The sequence below is a fragment of the Anabrus simplex genome, chromosome 1, assembly GCF_040414725.1.
Source record: "Anabrus simplex isolate iqAnaSimp1 chromosome 1, ASM4041472v1, whole genome shotgun sequence".
In the NCBI taxonomy this organism is placed as follows: domain Eukaryota; kingdom Metazoa; phylum Arthropoda; class Insecta; order Orthoptera; family Tettigoniidae; genus Anabrus; species Anabrus simplex.
Genome location: NC_090265.1, coordinates 1,154,376,300 through 1,154,397,945, shown reverse-complemented (window position 1 = coordinate 1,154,397,945; position 21,646 = coordinate 1,154,376,300). Strand labels below are relative to the sequence as shown.

At 38.1% G+C, this 21,646-nt stretch overlaps 1 protein-coding gene across 1 annotated transcript in view; it reads left to right on the top strand.

Annotated features, from left to right (window-relative positions):
- The window catches only part of LOC136876977 (1-acyl-sn-glycerol-3-phosphate acyltransferase alpha), a 52,735-nt gene extending 34,052 nt beyond the window's left edge, over positions 1-18,683 (top strand). Inside the window, exons 4-5 of the mRNA XM_067150755.2 lie at positions 11,177-11,342; positions 17,853-18,683. Coding sequence (XP_067006856.1) covers positions 11,177-11,342; positions 17,853-18,016 — 330 coding nt within the window. The 3' untranslated portion in view covers positions 18,017-18,683. The remainder of the gene's footprint in view (positions 1-11,176; positions 11,343-17,852) is intronic.
- Positions 18,684-21,646: the final 2,963 nt, after the last annotated feature.

The window sequence follows — 21,646 nt, the reverse complement described above, 5'->3', positions numbered from 1 at the left end:
GTGATCACACATTTTATTCAGATCATTTGAACTTTTTAACAGAATGCAACACACTTTAGAATCCAGTCTTATTTTAATCCCTATGTGTTTTACACTCAGTTAATTTTAATGGCATTGTGTTTGTGTATTGTTTTAGATCATTTGATGTAATTGTGTAATTTGTGTTATGGCTGATGATGGCCTAGTTTTTAGGTTGAAACTAGTCCCAAACTAAAATCAAAGATGTAATGTAGCACATTGAACATCATTATATTGAAAAGGTGGACCTTATAAATAAAATATTTACCTGTTAATGTAATTATAGTTCAATACAGATCAATTATCATGAAGTTTATATCCTATAACCCATGCAAATACAAGAGTGTCGCTTTCATTCCATATAAAATGTGGAAGGTCTCGTCTCCGGAATGAGATCTATGACATGCAATGACCCTTCCTCTAGTCGTATATGAGAATATGTAAAAGCACATATCTGTATTTTGAGTTATCTGCTTATGTGTTGAACCAGATAAGTTAATTTTATGACTTACCAGCTTATTCATCAAGGGCAGAGATATAAAGTTAGTGAATGTAAACTACATTCTTTTGAGTCTTTACTGTGAACATTTGAAAATAATCTTAGCTAAACTATTGTAACAGTGAATTTTTAAAAAGATCATTACATTTTCTTTGTGCTCGCATCTGAATCGCCTCCGTTCATGGGTAAAGCATCACTTGAATGTTTCCCATCGCTTAGGGGATAATAGAGTATAACTTAACTCTGAATTCAGAAAATCTATTAAGAATGTTGTATGAGAATTCCAGGGATATTTCAATGATACTGTCTACTATCTGATCTACAGTGAACTAATCTTCACTAAGCGTAGGGTAGAGAAAATAAAATGTGTCTATAGACAGATAATGGTAGAAAATCTTCAGGTTGAGGAAATTAAATAGAAGTACATGCATATGATTAGTGAAAAGTTGAAAAGAATAGGCAGTCATTAGGTCCAGAATATAGGAAGAGAATTGGTGCCACACAGGGATGCTGTATTAGAAACGTCAGCAAAATGCGTTGGAACAACAGTAACTTTAGATGGGGGAAAAAGCAAATATTTTGTTGGACTGATGAAGTCAGGCAGTTTATAAATGTAAAAAAGGAAGGCATATCAAAAATGGCTACAACCAAGAACTGATGTAGATAGGAAACAACGTAGTTGAAAGAAACAGAGCAAAACTAATTATTGTGGAGTCCAAGAACATCGGAAACTTTTGGTAATAACCTGGAAAGACTTGGTCAAGCAGCAGGGAAACCTTTCTGAACTGTAATAAAGAATCTTAGAAAGGGAGGAAAAAGGGAAATGAATAGGGTACTAGGTAAATCCGGTGAACTCATTGTAGATTCTGGGGAATCACTTAGCAGATGGAAGGAATATTTTGAAAATCTTCTCAACCTAAAAGAAAATGTTTCTGTTGAAGTTACAAACAATGGAGTTCATGAGGAGGAAAACTATGATGGCAGTGAAATAATACTCAAGGAAGTGAAAAGAATGATAAATTAACTACATTGTCACAAAGCAGTAGGAATAAATGAAATTAGACCTGAAATACTGACCTTAATGGGAAGGCTGGGATGAAATGACTTTAATAAAGTAATAGGATTGGTCTGAACCAAGGTTAAACTCAGTTTCTAATGATTTAAAGATATGAGGTGTAGAACTAAATGAGACCACAGAACTAATTGAAAACAGAGGATTGTGGAAATGCATTGTTAATTCATAGAGGCTTCTAGACTGAATGGTGAAATGCATAACTTACTATAATGAATATATATGTACTGGATTTTGGAAACAAACCACTTTTCGAGGCATGTTTAAGCAACTGATATTGTTATTACCTAATGAAGTCATTCCTTTTCTCTATTTTCTTCTTTCCTCAGCTTGATATTAGTGAATTGAAAGTAAATGCTGACATGTAATTGTTTTTTCATTCATAACTTTCACTTTCAAGTGGAATTAATGTTATGTATGATAAAGAAATCTCTTATGTGAAAGAAAAAGAGGATAATTTTTTAGTTATAATCTCTAGAATAACAGAAAACTTGTAGGAATTGTCATGTACCCATTGTGTTGCAATAAATTATATTTTTCTTTCCAGTGCTGACTTCGTTTGCAGTTTACTTCGTTGCAGTACACTATGGAGAGTTGTACGTACAAGTCTTATAAATTTCTTGGTGGTGGTGATTAGCTAAATACAGCACTAACACAGTGTTGCTTTCACTCACCCACTAACCAGAATTCTCTGATGTCGGGGCCATTTTTGTTAAAAATCCTCTGAACTTAACTCCCATAAGGCTCTTGAATCTGATCATCGTACTATAAAAATAATCTTCACATTTTGCATTTCATTCTGGAGTTTATATGTGAAGGAAAGGGAGATTTGTTTACACCAGTGTTCTGGCTACCCTGTTTGTTCTGTTTTTCATTTGTTGTTCAAGGTTAATTTGATTTGTGCATGCTTATTCAATATTTTATGTTGGGAGACCTGTTGATAGAGTGGTGGTATGGTTCTGTATGTGTGCATATGTGTACCACCTGATTGTCTTTGCATTAGTCCCATGCAGATGGACTAATTAAAGTTAATGCGGTTTTATTTTTAACATTTTGGTTACAGAAAGTTGTTACAAATCCATAGTAGCACGAGAGTTGATGGCATAAAGAGGAAGGGTTAATCTTCTGGTAACCTTCACACCTAGCATGAATGTTATTTATTGCTGCGAATGTTTGGATCATTAGATACTGTACTGGATATTCTAATTCATCTGTGGATAAAAATTTTAAGGCACAATTTCTTTCCTCAAAGTAAATAGTACTCATTGTTAATTTTTTTGTGTGCCCTAATTCAATTTTATTCAAGTTCATATTACAGTAATGGCACGGCAATGTTGCTAATGCATGGCTGTGTTTGTTAGCAGCAAGAACATTCACTAGAGACAAAAAGTTTCTTGTCGGGCCTGGACTAAATATAAGGGCAACATTCACATTGAATGTCTAAATGAAAGATAATATGACAGATACATCCATGATATTAATTGGTTTACTTAGATATGTATTAGTATTTATTGAACATAACAGGCGTTCAGCCCAGATACATGTTCACAATGCCAGTAATAATAATAATAATTATTATTATTATTATTATTAATAAAAAGAAAATGAAACCAGATGATAATAATAATAGTATTGGCAGGAAAACCATAACCTTTTGGGTTAGGAGGAAATGCCTACCCACAGCCACAAACATCTCGAGGCACCTATCGATCTCAACAATCGAGTTGTATTTTCGTGATCTTTCCCAAAAGATCACCACTAGTTGTATTTTCAACTTGTAACCCTAGCATGATAGAACACGCGCTACCAATGCAACTACCCCAGGCCCCAGATGCTGGTCCGGTTTCTCCTGATCATCGGATTCTGGGGGATCAGGAACATCATGCTTCAGAGAAGGATTGGAGCTTCTCAAAATCTCTTCACCCCAAAAAAAGGAACTTAACATCAACACACTGCTGAAAACTGGAAAGCTTAAACAACTGACCGACGTCCTGGACAAATTTGATATTCAAATCCTAGTGATCCAAGAAACCAGATTTCAAGATGATAACCACTTTGACTCTGAAAACTTCAGGATATTTAAGGGTAAACCAGCCATAAATATCAAAGGGAATTTATCAATACTTCGGACGTCCTTTGCAGTAAGGAAAACCATCTTAGATTCAGTCATCGACTTTACATCACCATGTGAAAGAATCTCAGTGCTTACAGTGAAATCAAGCAACAAAGCATATGCCTTGATAAATGCCCATGACCCCACTAACATAGACAATAAGAAAAATCCTCAGAAAGTAGAAGACTTTTGGGAACTACTTGAAGAAACAACTAGCAAGGTCCCTAAACATAAAGTTAAAATCTTATTAGGAGATTTCAGTGCACAGGTTGGCAGAGACAAGAAATACAGATCAATCGTAGGACTCCATCCTGCACATTGGCGGACTAATAAGAATGGAGAACGTCTAATAAGGTTTTGTACATCATTCAAACTGAGACTCATGTCCACGCATTTTATGAGACCTTTACATAAAAAGAAAACTTGGAGATCACCTAACCCATTACTAGGGGAATTCCAGATTGATCGTGTTGCTATTTCCATAAAGAATATGCTTGAGATTCAGAATGTTAAAGTACGGAAGGGAGTTGTCGATTCGAATCACTACCTTGCGCAAATCAAGGTTATGTTCCAACCAAACAGATCCAGACATGAAGGCAACCGATTTCCAAGAGTGGATCCAGACTGTCTGAGGAAGTACGCTGACGTTTTCGTACGTGACATACACGATCAAGATTCTAAGGTGTGGCCAGACATTTGCAACACATTACAGTCATCAGCAATGAAATTCGGACAGCCACCCTGGAAACGTAAACACAGATGGTGGAACACAACCTGTGATGAAGCTATCAGTGACAGAATCAAAGCATGGAATCATTGGAATGGACACCGAACAGTCGACAGATGGCAGAATTTCCTTAAGACTCAACAACTGACCTCAAAAACAATCCGCCACAAAAAACGTACATACGAGAAAAACAGACTCGCAGAGATAGAACAGGATTTCCAAAAAAACAACACTCGGAGTTTCTACAAGACATTTCGTGAGAACTTATCAGGGTACAAACCACCACATTAAGTTTTCGTCGACCTAACTGATCACTAGAGACAAACAGTAAAGAGAAGTGCAACATACTGGCTGACTTTTCAAAATCTACTGAACTGCGATCCACCAATTGAAAGACTACAGTTTGAAAACCTCCACCAAACCCAGATTCACAGCCCCCAACAACACAAGAAATAAAAGAGATAATCCAATCGCTCAGAAATAATAAAGCCCCTGGGAACGATGGAATAACTGCAGAGATGTTGAAAATAGGAGGAAATGACCTCATCAGAAGAATTCATACACTCTTAACAGAAATATGGGAGACCATGATGATTCCAAAGGACTGGAAGAATGCCATTACCCATCCGTTGCATAAGAAAGGCGATCGAGCGGACTCCAACAACTACAGAGGCATATCCCTTTTACCAGTTATATACAAGGTTCTATCTAAAGCGCTATTAAACAGAGTAGAACAACAAACAGATCATTTGATTGGTGAATACCAAGCAGGCTTCAGAAAAGGTAGATTGTGTTCTGAGCAAATTTGGAGCCTGAAGACGATATTAAGGACATGCCGCAGTGCCACCACATTTGTCACCTTTGTGGACTTTAAGAAGGCGTATGACTCTATCGACAGACCAAACTGTTGTGGACGTCCTAGCAGAGCTCAATGTGGACAAGACCACAGAATTAATCCGCGAGACTCCCACAGACACAACATCTCAAGTGAAGTTTCTAGGTGAACTATCAGAGCCTTTTGAAGTGCATATAGGAGTTCGACAAGGAGATGGCCTCTCCCCAATCCTTTTTAACTTAGTGTTAGACTGTTAGTGGATGGTACAATGATTTCTCCTAGATATTTGAAGGAAGGGACCTGTGTGATTATTCCATAATTTGTCTGTAGTGGGGATCTTTGGATATTCTGGTGTCCATTAACCATGATATGAGTCTTCTCATACGATATTTGGAGGCCTGTCTTTGATGCTATCTCATGTACCTTCGGCACAGGTCCTTGTCTGCTCAGCTACTGAGTTCACATTTCTTGTCCACTGACCCACTACTGGCTGAATTCCAGTACACTGTTTGTCAACAGTTACATAATAACCTGCTGTATCACGATCGATAAGGCCTCCTACAGTTACAATATCTAGACAGCTCCCTAATGTAATTCATTACACTCGCCTTCCTTTTTTCCAAGACTTCCACACACCTCTAACTTTAAAGCCTTTACACATCCACTTATTCATCCCATGTACCTTCCTCCCTCAACTTTCTCTCACAAGAATTTTTAATTGCACATAACTACCTGTTCAACTCTCCTTCATCTTCCCATTGCCTAATAATCCACCTTATAATATTCTGCTCATCCCCTTTTCCTAATAATTCACGATGAGAGCTGGGGCATGACTAATGGCAACATTTTTTTTTTTTTTTTGTATGAATGTGGGATCTACCAGACAAGTGGGAAAATACAGATGGGAGTGGGGAATATAAGGTAGATTGCATGAATAATGCCAAGTAGTTGTAGGATATAAAGCGAGGAAACTGTCAGCTGTGAAATCTTTGTGCTCCATAATGTTTACTCAACACATTGCCAATGCTGTAGGAGACTTCAGATACCAGTTGCCTCGCCTTGTATGAATTTTGCAGTCACATGTTTCACAGGGGAATTCTTGGTGGAGACACTCAAGGAAGTAATCACCGATGTGGAAGTGATAGTCATGGGAGACCTCAATGCGCAGATCAACGTCAGACAATTCATGTGTTAAGTCACAAGATGGGATTATCACATAAAACTGTGCTGCGTATTCTAAAGAAGTGTCTGATTATGCAGAAAATTGCAAACCTAGTATTCCCCATGAGGTAACAAAAGCACAGCAATGGTTATGGTATGACAATGCTCATACTCACTTGGAGCACTACTATGGTCGTGAAAGAGATGATTTCTTACACCATATTATTGCACTTGATGAGTAGTGCCAGATCCTACAAACTTGGACTTAAGAGCCAATCAAATGAGTGGCATTATTACAGGATGCTGCAGAAAATAAAAGTTTGTCAGACCTCTGCAAACATGTTGCAGGATAACACGCGGGCACGTGTGGCACACCCTGTAGTAAATTTGTACGGGGGCTGGAGTTATAGTTCTTTGCCATCCACCACATTCACTAGGCTTAAGACCCTGTAATTATGACTTGATCCCAAAGATGAAGGAACCACTTCATGGCATTCATTTACAGACTGTTCCCGAAATTTGTCAGGTAAGAGATCGCTCCATCAGAAGCATCAGAACAGGTGCTACTACAGGGATTGTATGACTTACACATTACTTTCAAAATTGTTAGGTATGGGGATCCACCTATTCAGTACAAGAAATGGTGATAAATATAAGTTCATCACATATTAATTTATTTGGGACCGGTTTCAGCAGTAGGGTATGCCATCATCAGCCTAGGAAGTGAGACAAAGACATTGAAAATAGAGTACATTACATTTCTTAAAATTAATATCAATACTTTTTAAAATGTACGCGCTTGAATTGAATTACTTTACATATGTATAAAAGGGTTTTTATCATTAAAATTGAATACAGAAATGTGTACACCAAAATATTTGTACAGTTAAAATTACAAAAGTGGAATGAGTTTTTTCACACTGTAAGAACAATATAGGTCATTAGCTACTTTATAGTCATAGTAGTATATATGAAATTGAGTTTCTTAGTTCAATTTTAACATCTGTAGTCATTATAAATAGGCTGATGAACTAGTTACAACAACCAGTTATTTACTTAAAGTTCCTCGTAGATGTTCACTAATTATTTTCGAATATATTCAACTTGGATATAGCAATGTGTGAAGTTTAAATAAATGTCTTATATGCCTAAAATATAGTATGGCATCTGTGCACTGGTTATTATATCCACAAAAGTTCAGTAAATAAAAAGGATATGTCCACTGTATAGCTTGGGTTGCGTGTCTGCAGGTTGTTAATTAATTTCCATTTCTTGTGGTATATGTGAAATTTAGTTTATCTTTTTGAACATTTTGATTCAATTTTGAACATTTGTACTCGTTATAAATATGCCGATGAGCTAGTTGCTACAGCCAGTTATTCAAGTAAAAGTTCTACATAAATGTGTACTAAATAAAATTTCTGAGGCATTTAAATTGGACTTAACAATCTGTGGATTTGAGTAGAAATATCTTATATAGCTAAAATCTAATGATATGACACTGTACCACGGGTTATTATATCTCTAAAAGTTCAGTAAGTAAGCTGGGTAAGTTATATGGCTTGGTTTTTTACATGCCCGTAAGTAGCAACTTAAGAATTTTGTTTTTGTAAGTTAGTATAGAAGAACAGACGTCTGTTCATCGGCATATTTATACTGAGTACAAATGTTTAAAATTGAATCAAGATGTTCAAAAAGATAAACTAAATTTCACATATACCACAAGAAATGGAAATTAGTTAACCTGCGGACACGCAAACCAAGCTATATACAGTGGACGTATCCTTTCTTTTTTTCCCTGAACTTTTGTGGATATAATAACCTGTGACACAGATGCAATACTATATTTTAGCCATATAAGACATATATTTAAACTTCACACATTGCTATATCCAAGTTGGATATATTAGAAATTAATTAGTGAACATCTACAAGGAACTTTAAGTAAATAACTGGTTGTTGTAACTAGTTCATCAGCCTATTTATAATGACTACAGATGTTAATATTTAACTAACAAACTCAATTTCATATATACCACTATGATTATAAAGTAGTTAACAACCTATATTATTCTTACAATGTGAAAAAATTCATTCTACTTTTGTAATTTTAACTGTACAAATATTTTGGTGTACACCTTTCTATATTCAATTTTAATGATTAAAACCCTCTTGTACATATGTAAAGTAATTCAGTTCAAGGACATACATTTTAAAAAGTATTGATATTAATTTTAATAAATATAATGTACTCTATTTCCAATGTCTTTGTCTCACTTCCTAGGCTGATGATGGCATACCCTATTGCCGAAACCGGTCCCAAATAAATGAATATGTGATGAACTTACCATTATCACTATTTCCTGCATTGAATAGGTGGATCCCCATACCTAACAATTTTGAATATAAATCTTGTTTCAGTACGGAACCTAAAAATGAAGTTTTTGACATTAGATTACACATTGCTGCCAACGAGTTATAAACAATGATGATGACTACATTGAAGGACCATAAATGTTTCTTAGCAGTAAATAAACATTTGCCACTATTAATGTTCCAAGCCATATACATCGGTCATGTGTGAAAAGTGAACAGCCTTAGTGTGTACAAAATTGGAAAGTTTTCACAGTAGCCTCAGTTTAATTTCAAGCCATAATACACTTAAGAAAATGGAAATTGCGACACCATGAAGGCATTGGTCGTTTGTGTTGATTTTCGAGACATGGAACGATGCCATGTAGGTATGTAAATGATCAACGTTTCAGACCCATTGCATTGTTGCTACAGGTCTCCCCACGTGATTGGTCGCGGAGGAATCAACTCCAGTATATGGACTCTGGTGTAGCGTAGTTGACTTGCAGTCTGTGCAGTAAAGTGTTCCCCGTCAAACATGCCTCAACGACAGAGAAGAGCACGCTATTAACAACTGTCGCCGTTTGAGAGGGCTCGGATAATTGGGCTGTGTGAAGCTGGATTATCGCTAAGGACTGTCGCTGAACGTGTTGGCCGACAGGCATCTACGGTACAACGTGCATGGCAGCCGTGGTCAAATGAAGGTACCCACACTTGTAGACCTGGCACAGGCCTAGCGCGACGGACATCTGTGAGAGAGGATCGTCGTATCATTCGGATGGTCCAGATGGAACCCCATGCAACAGCAGCGCAAATTCGAGCAGCTGTGGCACCCCACATTACACAACAAACAGTTGGTAATCGCCTGCGTGCAGCTGGCTTACGAGCCCGTGTCCCTGCAGAAGGTGTTCCATTGACCCCACAACAGCGACGTGTAAGGCTGGCCTGGTGTCCAGAAAGATCGACATGGGTCGAAGAATGGCATAGGGTCGTCTTTAGTGATGAATCACGCTTCTGTCTTGCCCGCAGTGATCGCCGGAATCGTGTGCGCCGACGTACCAGGGAGAGGGGCCGTCCAGAACTTATTGTCGAGAGGCACACAAGGCCAACACCAAGCATTATGGTCTGGGGAGCTATTGGCTTTAATGTGAAATCACAGTTAGTGCTTGTTGAGGGCACTATGACTGCTCGACAGTACGTTAATAGGGTACTCAATCCAGTGGTTGTCCTTATAATGGCGAACATTGCTACTGGGATGTTTTAGCAGGACAATGCAGGGATTCACACTGCACGCATCTCCAGAGAAGCTCTCCACAACATCACAACCTTAGAATGGCTCGCCAGATCCCCGGACCTCAGTCATATTGAGCATTTGTGGGACATGATGGGTCGACAACTGGCCAACCGTCCTCAGCCACCCACAACTTTGGAACAACTGACCCGTGCAGTGCAGCAACCATGGGCCACAATTCCTCAGGAAGCGATCCAGGGCCTTATTGACTCCTTGCCTCGACAAATTCATCAATGTATTGCAGCTCGTGGTGGGCACATCCTGTATTAATTGTTGTCCAAACTTGCGATCAGAGGGACCTGAAAGTGTAATCATCGAATCACAACCGAACACTCATCCTGTGTGTTCAGTTTCAGCAATGTAGCACCACTTCTTCAGTGTAGTTGTGGTCAAGCTTCTAAACCAAGATTGGCATCAGCAAGGGCATCCAGTTGTAAAAACATGCTATATAACTTCATCTCATCCCTAATCCCATATCAGGAAACGGAACTAGGGGATAAACATACAATAGTTGTGGTCAAATGAGATACTCCCATTCAAAAAAAAAAACTGTTTGCTGAACTTAGATTAGAACCTTTCAAGTTTGTGTCCTTGACCTTTACCAGCATAGCTATTGTGGTGGTTCTATTTCATTATAGGAGCTGTGAACAAACCAGGAGGAAAATGTTGACTGACTACTTTTATTTCTGTTTCTTGTAAAACTGAGTCAGCCGTTATAGATTTTGAATCTTCTATTTATTTTACTGGGCGACTTGGCCGTGCAGTTAGGGCCGGGCAGCTGTGAGCTTGCATCCGGGAGATAGTGGATTCGAATCCCACTGTCGGCAGCCTTGAAGATGGTTTTCTATGGTTTCTCATTTTCACATCAGGCAAATGCTGGGGCTGTACCTTAATTAAGGCCCCAGCCGCTTTCTTCCCACTCCTAGGCATTTCCTATCCCATCGTCGCCATAAGACCTACATGTGTCGGTGCGACAAGCAAATTGTAAAATTTAAAAAAAGTAAGATCTTCCATTTACATGATATGAATAATAATAATAATAATGAGGAGTTTATTGTGATATTGTTATTGTTTTTCTTTAATACCAACTGATTTAATTTTGTTCCAGATCAAGATGTGGGTGTTTCCGGAAGGCACTCGTAACAATACAGGTGATATTCTTCCTTTTAAAAAAGGAGCCTTCCATGTAGCTATTGCAGCTCAGATTCCCATTTTGCCAGTTGTGTTCTCATCATATTATTTCTTGGATACAAGGGCACGAGAATTAGAGCCTGGTATGTTGATTACTCCATAAATAATATACTGGTATAGAATGATAGGAACAAATAAAAGAACACATGATAGGATGAACATGATATTTGTTTGTTTGGTTGCTTGTTCATCCAATCATGTGTTCCTTTTCTTGTTTGTTTCTCTCTGTGTACGACTTGAATTGACACTTGTTTGTTCCTTTCCAGTGCTTATATGATTCTTCCATAAGATGGCATGTAACCTTTATAACGATCTAGTGACATCTGCAAATGAGTTTAAACCCTCTATTCACATTTCACTGATTAACCACCTCCATCTGATTCTGTCTTTGTAAATGTCTTATCTCATTACATCTCCCAATGTCTGCCAATTCCTTTTGTTAGATCTTTAATATGGTCTAACCCCCTAATCCTGGGATGTCCAACTGGTCTTTTTCCAGGCACCATCCTTTCCAAGTACTTTGTGGGAATCTATATCTTCCGCATTCACTTTACTTGGCCAAACCATTTCAGCCATACAGCTCTTTGTTCTTTCCTCCATTGTTGAGTTTTCCTTCATGTCTCTTCTGAAGTAGTAATTCCTAATTCTGTCCCTTCTTGTCATCTGCACAGCTTATCTTCAGAAATTTCAATTCACATGCTTGTAATTTACTAATGTCTCGTGTATTATTTAATACACAACTCTCCAATATGTATGTCATGATTGGCAGAAGGTATAATTAACGTTATCTGTTTTGCACTTAAAGGAGCTACTACTCTGTCCCAGACTAGATTCTGCACGTTGTAGGAGTTGGATCCTTTGGACACTCGATTTTGTATATCTAGTGTAAAATTCCCCTTACTGAAGAACCCTTCCAAAATAGATGAAATTTTTCACGCATAAAATTCTCTCTCCTTTAAGTAATGAGTGGATGTTCATTGCTACTCTTCTGCACTTGACAATTTAGCTTCCTCTGTACCTCCTGCTCTATCTCTTCCCAGATGACATCATCATTGTAAAAAACAAGTGCATTCAAATCTCATTCACATTTCTTTGATAATGATATACATGTGTGTGACGAAGAGTAGTGGAGACAGTGAGTTGCCTTGTTGATCTAAACCATTCTGATCTGCCATTTACCACGTGATTTATAACTGTTTGGTTCTTTAGTCTGCCTAAACTAATTTTGAATAAATAAATTTAGAAACTACCCAAAAAAGAAAACCTATGGTAATAGAATTGAACAAGAAAAAGAAACAACTTACCTAATTATTATTGAAAGGACATCATCAGATCCTATGAAATCACACTCAAAATAATTACTGTATAAATGTATAAACATATTTGTTTATTTCTCTGTAAATTCTTAAATCTTGTATGCTAGAGTGGAGAGAATTGAGAACTTCATTAAGTTCTTAAGTTTTTAAGGATTTAAACAGAAATAAACAAATGTGTGTATACATTTCTAAATATTTTGTGAATGATTTAATAGAATCTGATGATGTCTTTTCAAGTACAAAACATGTCATTCTATTGTAATTAGATAAGTTGTTTCTTTATCAGGTATCATTCTTTTACCACATGTTTTCATTTTCAGGTAGTTTATAATTTATTCAAAAGTAGTTTAGGCAGACTGAAGAACCTAACAGTTATAAATTAACTGAGTCGAAACTGAAAAGAGATGGCTTCATACAACTCTTGCATCGTCTAAATTAGAGGTTAAAGGTTTTGGAACCATTAGCTTGTCTAGGCTATCCCATATTTTCCTTCTTAGGTCTTTCCTTCTTTCCCAGTCTTTCTGTCTCTTCAGTCACCCTTGTCCAGGGAGCTCCTGTGTCAGGCAGTGGATCTTCATTTCATCCTCTCCTCGTCCTCATCCACTTTGATGCTTCGTATAGGCTGTATTTACAGTGGACTCGCCACACTCAAGAGACATTTTGTACCTAACTTCCAGATTTCAATGAGGAGAACAGACGTCTTTTGCAGCCGCTCTTAACCTGGAGAACAGACGCTCCATGCTGGATTTCAGTGGCATTTCCTCCACTGGAGGACCACCACCAACCTAAAGGAGCTCCTCTGCCTGAAGCTGTTGGCCTCTTTAGAGAATCGGGTCATTTGCCTCCGCCCGGCACACAGCTTTGAGTTATTGGCTGTACGGTCTACTCCATCCTGTAGCAGGTAACCCTGGCCAGACTCTCCTCATTCCCAGTACTTTTGCATCATCTAAATGTATTGTCCCTCTGTTGTTGTCTGAAACCATGTAACTTAAAAGCGCTTCAGTCTGTCAAACACACAGGCTAACTATAAATATTATACTACAGAAGGTCGTTCAGGATCTCCAGTGACGAGTTTGAAGGCCGCTGGCAGCGCTGTGAGTGCGTCAAAATGGGGAGTGATGATTCACTCCGGTACTGAGAATGTGTGTCTAGAGTTTTATGGCATTAGCTGCAATGATGCCAAAGTGGATTGACCCTTACTGGGAAGGCTACATAACAACCCTTTCCGATGCTAAATATAGCTATATACCGGGCGAGTTTGCCGTGCGGTTAGAGACACGCAGCTGTGAACTTGCATCCGGGAGATAGTGGGTTTAAATCCCACTGTCGGCAGCCCTTAAGATGGTTTTCCGTGGTTTCCCATTTTCACACCAGGCAAATTAAGGCCACGGCCGCTTCCTTCCAACTCCTAGGCCTTTCCTGTCCCATCGTCGCCATAAGACCTATCTGTGTCGGTGCAACGTAAAGCCACTAGCAAAAAAAATATGTAGCTATTCTGCAATCCAAGAAATGTGCAAGAAGTGTGATTTCTTGATATCAAAAAACGGGATCAGTGCTGTATCGAATAAGAAAGGCAAAGGTCAACTGGGCTTGGTTCCAGAGTGGAAATAACAGACAAATCCACGACCAGACACCAGCCGTACACCAGAAGTGGTGAGGAAAGTAAACGCCCTTGTCTCAGGTGGTAACCCTGCTCCTCCCAAAGGGCTATCACACGTAAGTTGGAGATATCTATTTCAACAGTTAACACCATAATCAACAAGACCTGCAATTAGAAAAGCGTCATAAGCGCCGAGTTCACAAGTTGTTGCCTCGTCACATTTCAGAACTATTGGTGGAAAATATCTAATTCCTTCCATGGGAACTTAGAACTTCCACATTTCAGAACGTCGCACTAAGGCAAGAAAGCTTTATGAGGGCTATCTGGGAAGGGACAGATGGAAAAATGTGGTGACACTAGACGAAGCATATGTGTACCTTAGTGATTGTAACAAATCCTGCTCGATTTACTATCACTCTGGAGAAAAAAAAGAAATCAGACATTATACAAAGAATGCAAGGAAAGTTTTCCAATGGGTTTCATGATCATCGCTGGATACTGCTACAATGACAAGTTAACCATTCCCCATGTCGCTAATAATGTGAAGGTGAACTCGACATACTATCAGCAAGAGTTTTTAAGACCCATTTACAACACAGATGATTCAGCACTGTATGGGAGGGCAGAAAATAAGGTACGGGTACATCAAGATAAAGCATCCAGCCACTCCTCTCATTCGACTCGTCTGTTCTTAGAGAGAATGGAGGTGGAAACTGGAATCCGTGCAATTCCTTTTGCTGACATGCCGGTGAAGGCACCCGATGGGTCGCCCATGGACTTCTGTACATTTGGACTCCTAAAAAAGGGCCTTAGGAAACAGACATCCATACATTATCAATGGCCTCTGGAAAGCCTGTCAGGAGGAGTGGGATAAGTCTGCTGCAATGGAAATTATGTTGTTGGGCTATAGCTAGAAATGCTGGTTTTCCAATTGAGCATGGTAAGTGGTGGAGACTAGGGATGGGACGAATGGTTACTTTCCAGTATCATGTTCCTATGTATCCGTTACACTGTAGTGTTAGGTTGGAGTATTAGGATATCAAAATAACATAATACAAGTTGCAAGTCAGCTTTTGGAAGGAAGTCGTTTACCCACTGCTGCCTCTTGCAGCCCCCTAGTCCCACCTTAGAAAGTATGCCGATAGCAGTACTATATCTCTCCATCTCTCTTTCTTCTCTTCCACTGTTCCTTTCACCAGCTCGTCACTCACATTCTTAACTATTCCTATAAAATTTTTGCAACGACCCATTACACTCTGAGAACTAATAATTCGAAACCTTCATTTATAAAATGCATTGTGACTGCTAGGTAGCTCTGTGTATTTGTAGATATTTAAGGATCTGTAGTTAATTAAACATGTAGTGGGACCCAACATTATAAAATATGTTGACGAACGAGTGCCGTACACACTTCATATACTGCCAAAATGAGGGATGAGGAAATAGTCCTATCAGGAAGAAAGTAAGCAGAGTTTAGTCCAGTACTTTTTTTTTCTATTTGTTTTTATTGTCACACCATTGCAGTGAGAAAGGTAAACCACTGAAAACCATCTTCAGGGCTTCTGACAGTGGGGTTTGAACCCACCATCTCCCATATACAAGCCAACAGCTACATAACCAAAACTACGTAGCCAAGTTGCTCCAAAAATCCAGTATAAAAGGCTCAAAAACCTTTGTCTTCTTCCACCTTAGAAAAAGATTGGAAATATGCGATAAACAACTGTGTAAGTGGCTTGTCCAGAATATTTTTCTGTATATCACCCCTTTCTTTTGTACTAGTAAAAATTATAATAGCAATTGTTGCTGCACTGGCCCCATAGGTTGCAGTTGCTGGAGGGACAGATACACCTGATGGCACTTGCAATGGCTTTTCAGGATCTGATATTAAATACTATGCATATTATCTGCCAACGGCCGTAGCCATGTTGAAGCACCGGATCCCGTGAGATCTTCGAAGTTAAGCAACATTGGGCGTGGTCAGGAATTGGATGGGTTGCCATGTGCTGTTGGTTGGGGGTAAGGGAATGGAGGAGCGGAAAGGAACTGGCCACTCTACCGCACGTAAACTCCGGCTCAGGAATACCTCCGCAGAGGTTCAGACCTGCCTTTGGGCAGAACAACCCTTACCTTACCATATTATCTGAACTACTTGAACCAGTAGAAATTGTAGATGTTTTAAAATTATCTATTATTATTATTATTATTATTATTATTATTATTATTATTATTATTATATTTACCTTTTATCAATGCATTTCTTCAAATTAGAATGAGTTTCCCTGTAATTAAGCTTTTATCCACACAAATGATATTGGATCTTTTGCTCATTGTCCACAATACAGTGTGAAACACAGGATGCGAAGTGGGAAGACAAAGGACAACACACAACAGTTTCGAGGAACTATGCTACTGTATGTATTACCACCTGCAAGCCTGATACAAAGCACTTCAAATAACTAAAGTATATCTGTAACCAGCCAACAAGTAACAGAGTAGGAATGCCAGTACTGCCTCTACACTGTTATAAAATTATCGCTGGCGCCTGCCGCGCTTAAGCGAATTGTACTTTCTAATATGTGCTAGCCAATCACAAACTCCCCATCTTCCCTTGGTTTCACTGAGACGGTTACTTTTGTATTAAGATCTCCGGTGGAGCATAATATTTCTGGAACATCTCACTCTGATGGAATAGGATACATTATCATGTTACGATATGTAACTCCCATCTCTAGTGGAGACATGGCTTTTCATAAGCTAATTACCCTTCAAACATCATCCCCAGAAATCCCGAATGACCTTCTGTACAACATCTGTAAAAAAAAAAAACGCACACACATTTGAACTGGGGATAGAAATACACACTAAATAGTATTTTTATCCCTTGTTTAAATATGTTTTTTTACAGGTATGTTGTAGTATATTTTTTATATTTAGCCAGTATTTTTATCCCTTGTTTAATAATGTGTTGGGTTTTTTTTTTTACAGGTGTGTTGTAGTATATTTATATTTAGCCTGTGTGTTCAACAGACTGAAGAGCTTTTAAGTTACATTTAACTGAGTCGACACTGGAAAGTATTGGCTTCCTTCTTAACAAAAGTCTGAAATCATGTTGTTCTTCAAATTGGTGTTCTGTTATTGCTCTTAGTCTCCTCTTCTGTATTATCTTTTCCATTATCTTAGGCAATCTGACAGCAGGGTAATCCCTCTACAGTTGGTATACTTCCTCCTGTTTTATTCTTAAACAGTGGTATAATCGGTCCTTTCTTCCAATCGTCTAGTATTTTATTCTCTTTCCATATTGCTCCTAGTGTTAAATGTAGCCAATGCATACCATGTATATCTGCTGCTTTTGTCATATGTCTTGAGAGTCCATCTGCTCCTGATGACTTTCCTCCTTCCAACAGTTCCAGATAATTTTTTTTCAATTTGATTCCTATAACATACCCATTAAGTCATAGTCTTTTAATTTTTATTTAAATCAATATATTCTGTAGTGAACATTTTATTTTAAGATTTAGTATAGAAGAGAAACTAAATGTTGGTACTGTTTTACCTTTAAATGTGAACTTTCTTTGTTTTTCTAATTGTGAAAAATACTTGTAGATTTTAGCTCTTGTTTATTATGAATTCTGGAAATGCTGTGTCATTTGTATTTAAATTTTGATATTTTATTACAGGTAATATAATAATCACTGCATTACCTCCAATCAGCACAGAAGGTCTCAGTAAGGACGATGTGGAGATATTAATGGAGCAAACTCGAAACACTATGTTGGAAGTCTTTAAAGCAATCAGCAAAGAAGTTACTTCAGCTGCTCTCAAGACTCCTGCCAGCAATTGAAATGTATTATTATTTATTTATTTACTTATTTATTAGTTTTTATTTATTGATCTTTGTATTTATTTGTTTATTTATTTACTTATTTATTTATTTATTTGTTTGTTTGTTTATTTATTTATTTGCATTATTTATTTTACTGTACAGGAAAACCATTTGTACCAAAATGGTTGTTGTCAGTCAACAATGACCGACTTAGTGAGAATCAATGTATAGTGTATTTTTCATTTATGTGATATCAGGAATGTGGTGTAGGATACAAAATATTTTCGCTAATCAGTGCTGGATCCTGTTATTGTAATGAGACTTGTTTCATTTGAGCTGTTTATTTCCCAAGTGGTATAAGTCCATATTTGCAGTTTTGAGATATTTAAAAAAATGTATTCAATCATTAACTTGCACTTATCCATAATATATAAATACATTATTACATGAAGAAAGTTAACAGCCTTCTCCCCCACCCCGTATCCAGTAGATGAAAGAAGGTTCCATAGCACTCACATCGCCTCGCCCCTACTTCCACATCCCCTCTCCTCGGCATAGTATTGCTAGATTATAACATGGAGAAAGTACTGACCTGCTCTGCCCTATCCAATAGGAAGGATCCACAATGTTCCATTAACCCCTTCCCTGCATCTCCCCCCCTCTCCGCAGAACAACATGCTTTGCCCAAAATCTTCCACTAGCTTTTCTTCTTTCTTTTTTTGTGTCGCACCGAGACAGATGGGTCTTATGGCAGCGATGGGATAGGAAAGGCCTAGGCATGGGAAAGAAGTGGCCGTGGCCTGGTGTGAAAATGGGGAAACCACGGAAGACCATTTTTAGGGCTACCGACAGTGGAGTTTGAATCCACTATCTCCCGGATGCAAACTCACAGCTGCGCATCCCTAACCACACGGCCAAGTTACCCAGTAGCTTTTCTATGACCACGGTCGTGGAATAGAGTTTAGTGACAACGGACTAAGCTTCGGCAATCCAGATAAGTACAGAATTTTGTTTCTCATTGTGCTAATGTGGTGTTGGTTGAGTATTTATAAACTCATCATTTGTTAATACTTTTTCATATTATCACCTAACTCTCTATCATTGACAAGTTTACGCAACGTAAACAATGCTGTACATATTTGCGCATGATTTAAGTGATTTGATAGAATCTGAGGGTGTTCTTGTGGAACAAAACGCACAAAATGGCTCATTTGTTTTGTTTATATGTGCATTTTTAAAAATTTGATTTTAGACCTGTTATGGTATACTACACATTGGATTTTGACAGCGAGGAATTCTTTGTTTAATAGTGTATTTTTAACAGGTATGTTTACAGTGTTATAATTTTTATTGAAATTTTGTGTGTTTGACAGACTGGAAAGTTTTTATATCCTATTTAAGTAAGTCGACACTGGAAAGTATGGCTTCCTTCTTAACAAAATAGTTACAAGATTAATTATTAATAAAATTATAGAAAATCAAACTGGACTTATTTTTGTTGAAAGAGAGAACATAGATATTACAAGTCCTTCTTAAAAATATAAAGTATCTGATATTTCAAAAGAGCAAGTAGAATAAGAATGAGAACCACATGTGCTGAACGTACACCGTTAGGTTCTGATGTGTTGAGTCAATTCGTTCTCCACACCAACTTTGTGCTGCTCCCATGTGGATAATTTTCAAATACCTCATGCACCCCTTTATCAGTATATAAAGGTCCCCTGAAGGAATTGATTTGTGGTGTTGGTCCAAAATCAATAGTTTTGGACTTAAGCCGCTTAGGAAATAAATGGCTCATTTGTTTTGTTTATATGTGCATTTTTAATTTGATTTTAGACCTGTTATGGTTCATACTAAACATTGGATTTTGACAGCGAGGAATTTTGAGTACTGCTGCGGAATTTTAGTCATAGTTGATTGATGTAGCCCAGGTCTCTTATTAGCAAGCCTGCATCTTATCAGGAAGTCCCAGGTCAAATTCCTGCCCAGGTCAGGAATTTTTACCTGAATCCGAGAGCTGGCTTGAGGTCCACTCAGACTACAGTTGAGGAGCTATCTGACAGTGAAATATCAATCCTGGTCTAGAAAGCTAAGAATAACGAGCAATAGGATTTGTTGCACTGACCGTACGTCACCTTGTAATCTCAGGTCTTCGGGCTGAGCAGCACTTGCTTGGTAGGCCAAGGCCCGTCATGGCTGTGTATAGTGAAGGGACATCCAGAATAGAGATTCTGTATGATATTTGCACCTATATAACATTAAAATTAGAAATTATTAAATGTTTTTGTTTCAGATTTTTCATTGCTTAAAAGATGCACCCTGGAGTTTGGTTATAAAAATTTGGAGGAACAGTGTGCCCTTTATCTGGATATATGCGGTATTTCTGTCTCTCGATGGGCATGCATTGTCAAAAGTTATCTAGTATTCGGAGTTATTAACCATGTTGAAATGCGCTCCTTTTTTAATGCTTTCGATGCACCTCCATGCACCTGTGATCCATTCTCTCAGTAAAAGCTAAGCCTTTTATACCCTGTTCAAAATTTGTGACCGTAATTTACAACATTCTGAAATTATAATTATTCTGCCTGTATTTCCTTCAGTTATCCATTTCTTATCCTTGTCCTTTAATTGCCAGTGAAAGCTATCTCATTCCATTTCATGAGAACGATTCCTCACATATCTGTATTCCACTATTCAGTCCTTTTCCTGGATTCTTTCTGCAACTGGACACAGAAATTATGGATTTCTAGGCTTTGAGAACTGAAATGAACAACTAGTTTTTTACAGTCTGCTAGACTGTTAACGTTGCTGTGGATTTTTGTTTCATTTGTGGCACACTTTGGTCATCTTGCATGTAGTAATATCCAGAGGCATGTAAAAAGCATAGACTTCTGATCACCATTGCTGCATCTACCAGAAAAAGTTTTGAAATAATCGTTTTCATTTTGGAAATAATGGTATTGAAATGAAATGGCGTATGGCTTTTAGTGTCGGGATGTGTCCGAGGACTTTGGCTCCCCAGGTGCAGGTCTTTTGATTTGACGCCCGTCATGATGAGAATGAAAGGATGATAAAGACGACACACACACCCAACCCTCGTGCCAGCGGAATTAACCAATGATGGTTAAAATTTCCGACCCTGCCGGGAACGCGGGACCCCTGTGACCAAAGGCCAGCACGCTAAACATTTAGCCATGGAGTCAGGCGTACTGTAATTGGCATTGAATTGTTTTAACCATTCCCCATTATTGTTGTTGTTGTTGTTGTTGTTGTTTGGGTCACCAGTCCATAGATTGGTTAGTTGCAGCTCTCCATGCCACCCTATCCTGTGGTAATCTCTTAATTTCAACATAACTACTACATCCTACATCTACTGTAATCTATCTGTTATATTCATACCTTGATCTACCCCTGCCATTTTTACCGCCTACACTTCCCTCAAAACTAACCGGACAAGGCCTTGGTGTCTAAAGATGTGTCTTATCATTCTCTTTCTTCGTGATTCAATCTGCCCATCTCACCTGCAGCATTCTTCTATAACACTACATTTCAATAGCTTCTATTGTATTTCTTTCTGAGCTAGTTATCATCCATGTTTCACTTCCATACAATGCCATGCTTCAGACGAAAGTCTTCAAGAAATTTCTA